This window comes from Myiozetetes cayanensis, unplaced genomic scaffold (assembly GCF_022539395.1).
Source record: "Myiozetetes cayanensis isolate MyiCay16 unplaced genomic scaffold, myiCay2020 scf19, whole genome shotgun sequence".
Taxonomy (NCBI): Eukaryota; Metazoa; Chordata; class Aves; order Passeriformes; family Tyrannidae; genus Myiozetetes; species Myiozetetes cayanensis.
This window is the reverse complement of record NW_026087400.1, coordinates 3,852,310-3,861,740: the sequence shown is the minus strand read 5'-3', so window position 1 is coordinate 3,861,740 and position 9,431 is coordinate 3,852,310. Positions and strand designations below refer to the sequence as shown.

Here is a 9,431-nt window from a genome sequence, read left to right as displayed (position 1 = left end):
CCACTGGAAAACGTGGAGCCATCCCTCCCTTCCTGCCCTCCTCGAAGCCGCCATGGCTGATTCATCAGCAAACTCTCTGGCTGGTGGTTTCCACCCCAGGCGACCTCCTCGCCGCCGCCCTTGCCCTCACGCCACGGCGCCATCTTGGATCCCTCAGCCTCCCCGTCAGCCTGCCATGTTCCACTCCCTCAGCCCGCCATGTTCCCCTCCCTCAGCCCGCCATGTTCCTCTCCCTCAGCCCGCCATGTTCCTCTCCCTCACCCCACCGTTACCAGCACTAACAGACCGAATTTATTTTGTTTGTGACAAACTGCTGGTAGCAAACGCCAGGTCGGAAACAGTGTGTGGGCGGTGGGCGGCTCCCTCCTTCCCTCCACCTGTGCCTCACTGCCCCCCCAGCCGGAGGCAGCGTTCCCCCCCGCCCCCAGCCATGCTGGCCATGGGCTGGGGTGGGGAAACAGAACAAAAAACGAGCTTTTTTTTTTTTTTTTTTTTTTTTTTCCAAGATATCGATCTAAGGCGTTCTAAGCAGTCCAGGCCTTGAGGCTGCACCACAGCAGGGTGGGGGATGCAGCTCCTCATCAGCCCAAACTGCCCCGCAAGGGTCACGCCATGATTTAAGTGGAAAAAAGGGCAAAAGTGGTGGGTCTTGAGCACAGCCAAGCCCAGTGCTCTGCAGACCCTGACCAGGACAGGCACACACTGCTCCAGATCCCTCCTGCTGCTGACCAGCCCAACCAGGAGCATGTGGCACACAGGGACACCATACAGGGACACCACGGTCACCCTCCCCACTACCTCCTCCATTACATGGGGACACTGGGGAAATGGAAAAAATCCCTTTCTTCTCATTGCAAACCACACCTCCATCTGTCCAATTAAAGCAGCCAAAAAGAAAAATAAATCCTAAAAGTATTTGTTCATTGCCATCGCAAGGTGCCCATGGGCTCAGGTGCATCCCCCTGCCATCACTGCAGTCCCACCTCCCATTACAGGATCCCTGCTCTCGGCAGCACCTGCAGCTCTCAACCATCACTAGGGTCCCACCCCAGGACCCCCACTCTTGGCAGCCCCCTACCATCATTGGGGTCCCACATCCCCCAGCAGGATCCCCACTCTCAGCTGCACCAAGGCTGCCTGTGCTTGACTTCCTGCCTGGCATCTGGAGTGACCCAAACCCTGACCCACGGCAGAGCCTCTTGAGCACCATCCCCTCATCACCAAAAATAGATCCGAGCAGTTAAAAAAAAAAAAAAACCAACAGACAAAAAAGGCGAACAATGTCTGCTTGACCATCAAAGAGCAACCACAGTCATTTTGAGGCAGCAACACCTGAGAAGAGGACTTTTGGGTTGTGTTTTCTCTTTCTGCAGCAGATGGGCTCGGTTTTCTCTGAAAGAGATGAAATCTCTCCTTGCCGGAGGTAACGGTACAAGGAGCTCCAGTGCTGGCAGCTGCCCCACTTGTGTGCTTGGTGAGGCTGGAAAGGAGCCCAGGGATCAATGGGTCAGAAGAAATGACTCGTTTTTCTTTTGAACTTGTTACCTGCTTGTTTCTTAATTGGGCAGAAAGAGGCAGAACTTGTGAGTTGAAATCTGGGTGCTCACCCCAATACTCATCTGAGAACCCAGCAACTCATTGCAGGAGTGGGCTGTGCTGTCAAGGCCACCTCTTTGGCCTGAGTTTGTGGGAGCAACATGCTGCAGCTCTCTGGACCTGGCATCTCCAGCCCACAGCTCTGTAGGAAACAATCTTAGCCAATTGTTAAAAAAATATTGTAAATTTCCGTGCATTATAAACAAGAAGATTTGTTGCAAAGAATGGCTGTTGGCATCAAACACTCTGCTCTGCTAGCAGAGGCGGGTTTTCAGAAGCCAGTATCGAAACAGGGATGGAAAATGGGGTATTTTGAAGCTGTTGTATGAGGAGTGTCACGCACGGTGATCAGCCGAGACATCCGACACGCCACGCACGAACATGTTTACCTGGTGCTACTGGAAAATTTTTCAGCAGCACCCTAAGGTAAATTCATACCATCTGCTTCTTAGAGAGATCCTTGTCCAAGCTCACTTATCATAGAGGCATTTATAAACACCCAAGACATTTAAAAGACTTTATTGGACCTCAGTGCATTTGGGCAAGGGACTGGAGTGACAGGACAAGTGAGACCCGCTCCAAACTGACAGAGGGCAGGGTTAGACGGGATATCAGGTAGAAATTCTTCCCTGTGAGGGTGGTGAGGCTCTGACACAGGTCACCCAGAGAAGCTGTGGCTGCCCCATCCCTGGAAGTGTTCAAGGCCAGGTTGGACAGGGCTCAGGGTAACCTGGTCTAGTAGAAGGTGTCCCTGCCCATGACAACAAATTTCCAGTTAACATTTGTTGAGTCACAGAATCTGAGAATGGTTTGGGTTGGAAGGGACTTGAAGCTTGTCTCATTCCAACCTTCTCCCATGGGATTGTGCCCCTCCAGACCAAGAGACATCGCTTCAGATGGGCCTGGATCCTTTGACAACATCCATATTTTCACAGCAGGCAGTTTTCCACCTTTTTTTTTTTTGTACCCTCCTCTGTTCTACAGCCAAAATGACTCTTCTGCACACACCAAGGATAATGAAAGATAAAAATAAATGGCTCCCCTCCAGATCTGCTCTCTTGGAACCATGAGGCAGGGGAGTTGCTCTCCTCTCTGGGCTTGGTCACACTGGAGGATCTGCTGGTTGAGCTGGAGTGGCTGGAATGGGATGCAGAAAACTCCACAGCTCCTGGTTAGGGCAGGATGGAGCTTTGCCTTGTAACTCCATTCAGAGGAGCAGCATTTAGAAAATGCTTTTTTGGTGAGTGGGTTGGGTGGGAAGGAGGGTCTTCTTGTTGAACTGAGTAGTGGAACCTCTCCATCCCTCAGGGACAGGGAGGGGGAAGCCAAAGCAGCTGGAATGGGCATTGGTTGCAGTTCCCACACTCAGGGCATCCCTCCTCACCTCCCTCTCCATCTAACAGCACTTTCTCATTTTCAAACGAGGCGAGAGAACCACTAAAACACAGAGTGGTGTCGGGGTTTCTTTCTTTGCCTCACTTCTCTCTGCTGCCCTGCCTGTCCAGCGTGTAATGGAAATTTTACCACAGCCGCTCGATGAGCAAACAGGAAGCCTGCAGAGAGCGTGGCAGCTCGCTGTGGCCCGGCTCAGCTCAGCAGGGTGACAAGGAAGGCCATAAAAGCCAGCAGGGGGTGGCAGGGGGGTGGAGAGTGAGCCAGAGGGGCTAAGGCTGGCAGCAGAGAAGGGGAGCTGGTCCTGGATTCACAGGTAAGGCAGGCTCTGCCCTGCAGCTTATTTTCTCCCTTCTTCAAATGATTCCTTATTATTTTGGGGAGTACTTTCCACTGTTTGCTTGGGGCCAATTGGGAGGATTCTGCCACTACCTTATTCTCAGTCCCAAACCTACTAAAATTTCACCTTGCTCTGAGTTCTGTTTGGGTTTTTCCTCTTCTTTTTCACCTTTTCAAGCCCAAAATACAAAGCTTAAAACTCCCCAGAGCCACTCAGATTTCCAGTGGAGGTACTGGAGAAGGTAAAGCTGGGCTGTAGTTCCACAACCCTCACGCTCCTGCCAGAAAGATTTTTCTTCCCTTTGCTCCCAGGAAAATCCAGAGTCACTTCATTGAATAGTCTTGGCACTGTAGGGGGTACCCAGAGTTGCATCTGGCTCAGTCCCCACCACACACGTGGCTGTTAGGACCCAAGTGAAGCAAGAAATCCAGAAAGGGGCTGAAAATGGATCACAGCTTTCCTTCCTCGGTGTCTTTTGCTGACAGCTTTCCAGACTGGCTCACTCCTTGCATGGAGCTTGTCAGTGACGAACTGGGAAAACCCTTCCTTTTGATTTTCCACTTAGTGCACTCATTTTGACTGATGAGCTTTTAACACTCATTTTTCCATACAACTCCCTGAATGGAGGTTGTAGCCAGCTGGGGGTCGGTCTCTTCTCCAGGGAAAAAAATGACAGGACGAGAAGAAACAGCCTCAAATTGTGCCTGCCAAGGTTTGGCTTGGATATTACAGAAATTTCTTCGCCAAAAGAGTCGTCCAGCACTGGGAGAGTGCTGGAGCTGCTCAGGGCAGTGGTGGGGTCACCATCCCTAGAGGGATTTAAAAGAAGTGTGGATGTGGCACTTTGGGACATCGTTTAGTCGTGGGCTTGGCAGTGCTGGGGGAACGGTTGAACTCAGTGATCTTAAAGGCCTTTTCCAATCCAAGGGGTTCTGTGATTCCATGATTCCATGGGAGCACGCAGGGCAATATGAGGAAGATTGGGTAGGTCCCACAGATAACCCCACCATAAAACCAGAACCAAGGGGCCGCTTCTCTGCTGTCTCCTCCAAATCCCTCAGAGACTGAGGGGTCTGGGCAAGCACACAGTGCGGGGCACAGAGCACACGGCAGGGGTTTCGGCGGCTGCCTCGGCGAGGGGCACCTCGAGGACTGTCTAACCTGAGAATGGTGAAACATCAGGGTCAATCTCAGGTTCGTCAGCCCATGAGATGCCTTCTCCAGAGCGGGACGGGCAGCGCCGGCCCCCGCCGGCCCCGTGGCTGCTCATGGGGGAGCATACGCGGGAGCACAGCGGGGAGCAGGGAGCTCCATCTGCACCCTGGCACGGCTGTTTGTGAGGATGGGGAAGGACCGGGACGCGTGTCAGCTCCCCAGGGAGAAAAGCGAGGAAAGCGGCCGGCAAATCCCACCTGTTGCTCAGGACAAGCCGCTGGAAGCTCGGCCGCACGTTAGTGCAGAAGCTGTCACGGTCGGTGACACAGCGGCTGCCACGTGCGAGTTGCTGTTCGTGAGACAGAAGGCTCTGAGTATTAAAAATGCCTAATTGGGAACCTCTCTGACTCCCACCCGGATCTGTGCCTCTGTGTGCCAGTGAGCACAGCCCAGGGGTGAGCTTGGCATTCCTGAAAGCATCATTAACACGTCGCTCCTCACACTCCTGACTGGAGGAAGAGACAGTTACAGCCCTAAAAGTGACGATAATGAATCCCCAGGCAGCATGCAGGGCCTGTCAGCGCTGGATGTGTCAGTAATTTATGAAGGGAGCAGAAAAATATAGGGTTTTTTTTCTTTTCTAAATTTTCCAAGTTGAGCTTCCTAAATAAAACATGAGTACAAGATGCACTTGTAGGAATCAGTCTTTCCTACAGTGAAATGACTAATCCTAAAAGATAAACAGTCTAAAGAGTTACCAGCCCCAGTGCAGGCCACGGGGTAAGGGATGAACTGAGCTGCTCCTGGCCAGGTGGATGCCAGTGCAGGAGTAGCAATCCCTGCCCAGAGCCACTGGTTCGCTCCTTTTGAACCAGGGTGGCCCCCAAAGCCCCCCAGGCTGATTCCAGGCAGGGAGCACCAGCACCCACCAGGTCCTGACCTGACTTGAAGGGAATTCAAAACCATTCCAGGAGCCCCCACGAGCAGCTGGGCAACACAGGGAAGGGTCAGGCTCAGCACTGGTGTAAGAGTGGGGGTCAGTACGGGGTCAGGAGTGGGGGACAGGGGGGAGAAGTGGGCTCAGGTGGAACACTGGAAATGACAGCGGATCTCAATGATTCAGTGAAGAAAAGGACTTGCAAAGCTCACAAAGCTCACAAAGCCAGCAGGAGGCAGCTGCTCCCCCACCTCCTTCCCTCCAAGAGCTCTCTCTGCTGTTGCTGAGAGTTATTCTGCAATTGAGGGGGGCACAGAGGAGCCCCCAACTTGTCACATCCACAGACCCCCTGAGCCCTCTCCAGTGACCCTCAGAATGCAGCAGAGCCCTTGCTTTTTTGGGTGGCTCCTGCCATGGAGAAAGATGGGGGTGGTTCTTGCCATTCATCTCAAGTTCTACTTAATGTGGGCTGGTTTGGTTTTTTTCCCCTTCTCTTGAAATATTTGTTCCTCATGAGGGGATTTTGATTTTAGAGACAGCAGTGCTTCTGCAAAGTGAAGTGATTTCTGAGCTCTGAGGGCCAGGTGATAGAGAGGCCATCAGGGCAGAAGGGAAAGGCAGATGAATCCCTTGTGTACTTCCCTTGGATCCCAGGAGGCATCCCAAGGTGTGTGTTTGTGATGGGGTCGGGCCAGGGGAAGAACATGCCTTTGTGTTGTGCCAAAGGGGGGCAATTGTGCTCCAGAAGTGCATTTCACTTCTGCAGTGAAGTTTTTGTCCGTATGAGAGCTGAAGAGGGATCACTGCAGGGAGCCAGGAAGGAGTCAGGGCTGCCTTTCCCAAACAACTGCCAAAGGAGCCATCAAGAAAACTTTGCCTGCGACATGAAAGGCTGCAGAGCTCAGGGTCAAGTCCACACACACAGGGTTGTGCCCCAGCGTGCCTCTCTGCCGTGGGCACACGTGGTCCCGAGGGGACCAGGGGTCTCCATGGGGGTGTCCAGGGCCCAAGTGCCGGGAGACACATCCTGGTGCGATGTGGGAGCGTGGGGCTCAGCCCAGTCGCCCCTGTCACCCACAGAGGGTCTGTCATGCACACAAGTGTTCTCACACACATACCCTCCACCTCTCCCACCCCCCCGGGCTCCCCCTCCCCACCTCCCGAACCCCCCACCACCGAAACACACAGTAAGACCCCTCAGGCCATTTGTGCCCTCTTGCATGCACACCCCTGCACACCCCACGCACCCCCATGGCCCCCAAAACACTCAACCCCTCACCCCACGTACCCCCAGACTCATGCCACGAACCCCTGTGCCCCCCTCTCTTCATCTCACGTATCCCCGTGTCCCCCTAGACTCTCCCCCCACGCACTCCTGTGTACCCCCAAGTGCTCCCCAGACTCTCCGCCCCTCCACCCCCGTATCCCCCACTGTCCCCTGTGTCCCCCCGGCCGTCCCCCCGTTCAGCACCGCGGACAGATCCCGGCCCCGCTCCCATCACGTGGCTCCCACCGCCCCTATATAGCGCGGGTTCGGGCGGCGCGGAGCGGCGCGTCCTGCGGGAGGAGCGGAGCGGAGGAGAGTGGTGAGACGCGCACCGGGAACCGGGACAGCCACCGCCCCGGGAGCCCCGGCCCGAGGAGAGGGAGTCCCGACCCCGGGAATGTCCGATCCAGGGGAGAGGAGGGTCCCATCCCGGGGGGAGGTGGGAGAGGGGATCCAGTGGCAGGGGATTCCCAGGTCCTGGGGGGTCCCGTTCCAGCTGCCGCGTGTGTCCCATGCCCGGAGGGGTGACACATCCCGGGAGAAAGGATGCCCGTCCCTGGGTGTGGGGGCCGCAGCCCGTGTGGGGGTCCTGTCCCAGGAAGGGTCCTGTCCCAGGGTAGGGGGATGGAGTTCCCATCAGCTGGGGTGGGAGTCCCGTCCCGGGGGGCTCCATCTCCAGGGGATCTCATCCCTGGGGCGGGAGTCCCCCATGGGGTGAAGCCCCTCGAGTGACCCCTGACCGCAGCAGGGGGATATGGGTGTTGGGGGTGTGGGGGGGCTGCTCTTGCAGGCATCTGGCCCCGGAGCGGCTGCGATGCGGGTCAGGATGATTTCGGCTGCCTCCGTCCTCGTCCTGCTCTTCCTGCCCTCGGAGACCTGCTCACCCCTGCAGTGGCCCCGGGGTCCATCCCGCAGGCTGACCCTGGCCCCCCAAGCCACCTGGGAGCCCTGGATGGGCGCCCCGCGACCCCCGGTCCCTGCCGCCGATCCCCTGCCCCAAAGACTGTGCCAGCTCCACGGGGCACAGCCCAGCCCGGCCCCCCGAGCCCCGCGGGCGCTGCAGACCGGCAAGAGGCGAGACGGCAAACCCAACTCGTTGGATCTCACCTTCCACCTGCTGCGAGAGTTCCTGGAGATGTCCCGGGAGGAGAGACTGGCCCAGAAGGCACTCAGCAATAAGCTCTTGCTGCAGAGTATAGGAAAATGAGGGAGGGTCGTTGAAGGGGGGGAATGAAGGAGACCGACCCCATAGCGAGACGCCGCGGCACAGCAGAGAACGGGGGGAGTGCCGGGGGCTGCAGCCGTGCCCAGGGAGCCCCCACCTTGCCTGGCAGGGTCCCTGTCACTGCGTCCCGCGTGTCACTGTTGTGCATTAAAGTCACCCTCGTACCTGCCCTCCTGCTGTGCTTTTATGCATCCTCTCCCCGTCATGAACCTATCACCAAACCAGGTCTCCCCCCAGACATCAGAGCAATCCCAGATGTATCCCTGGGTGAAAAGCCATAGCATAAAGAGCTCAGAGTGATGCAGCTTGTGCCTCCCCAGCTGGGAGCTGCACCCCGGGACCCAGTCAGGGCTTCTGCTCCTCCAGTCTCTCTCTGAATGGCTCAAAGAGCTGCCACTTCCCGGCTTCACAGAAAGCCTGCACCTTGTCGCGTCACAGCTGGGGATTTGGGACAAGGCTTCATGAAACCTGAGGTTGGCAGCACTTGGAGGAAGATGAGCAACCATGTAAAAGCATCGGCAGCAGGCCCCCAAGGAGTCCTTGTCCTCTCCCTCCCCACTCTGTGTCCTCTCTGGGCACGGACTTCCCCCACAGCGGCTCAATCCCCCCCTCCCGCAATCACAGCCCCGTGCTCGGAGCAGCCTTCCCACCTCAGGCTGTGCAGGATCTGCTGCTGGGCACGATAGGGCTGAAGGGGGTCTGGGAGGGCTCCCAGGCACTGACCATCACTGTAGAAGGAGGGAAAATGTCCTGGGACCCTCTGCAAACATCCTCTCCCCACAGCCAGCTCGGCCATCCCAGCCCTGGCTGACTCACTGGGGTGGGCACAGGGACGGACCCCTCTGCCACCCTGGGGGTATTGGAGAGGGGACAGTGAGGGAGTGGAGACTTGTGGGGCTAGGACAGAAATCTTGATAAGGATCAGACTATTCCAAGCTGGGAGCACAGGGAAGTGGTAAGGAGCACATGCTTAAGTTTAGCAGCTTGGGCTTAGCTCTGTGACACCAACCTGGCCTGACCCTACCCCTCACATCTGCCTCTCCAGAGGGGCTGCTCTGCTCCAGCAGCTTTTTCCCTCTGTCCATCAGTACCTTTCCCAAGTGAGGCCACAGCAGCTCACAGCCCATGAATAAAACTCTGGTTGGACCACTCCAGCATCCTCCATCCTCTGCATCATGCACTTCCTTAGCACCTCTGGGCCAAATTTTGCTCCCATTGTCCCCAAGAGCACAGTGTCACAGAATCCCAGAATGGTTTGTGTTGCAAAGAACCTTATTCCAACACCCTGCCATGGAATCTTCCACTAGGCCAGGTTGCTCCAAGCCCCATCCGACCAGCCAACCCCAAACTTAAACAGGATGATGTTTTGCTCACCTCCATCAAATGTGGAACTCACCTTGGCAAAATGAACAATCCTAGGGAAGCTGTGCAGGTCAGAACAGGTCAGAACAGGTGCTGGTGCCACCCCTGGCAGGAGCAGCCTTGCATTCCTCCCAAGCCTGGGTGGCAGGATGGTTTG

The 9,431-nt window shown here is 56.1% G+C and overlaps 1 protein-coding gene across 1 annotated transcript; it reads left to right on the top strand.

The window, feature by feature from the left end:
* Window positions 1–6,988: 6,988 nt before the first annotated feature.
* LOC126639241 (corticoliberin-like) lies at window positions 6,989–8,064 on the top strand. Its single transcript, XM_050313888.1, has 2 exons — window positions 6,989–7,006; window positions 7,478–8,064. Exon 2 carries the CDS (start codon window positions 7,502–7,504, stop codon window positions 7,892–7,894), a length of 393 nt encoding a protein of 130 aa, XP_050169845.1. The 5' UTR covers window positions 6,989–7,006; window positions 7,478–7,501; the 3' UTR covers window positions 7,895–8,064.
* Window positions 8,065–9,431: the final 1,367 nt, after the last annotated feature.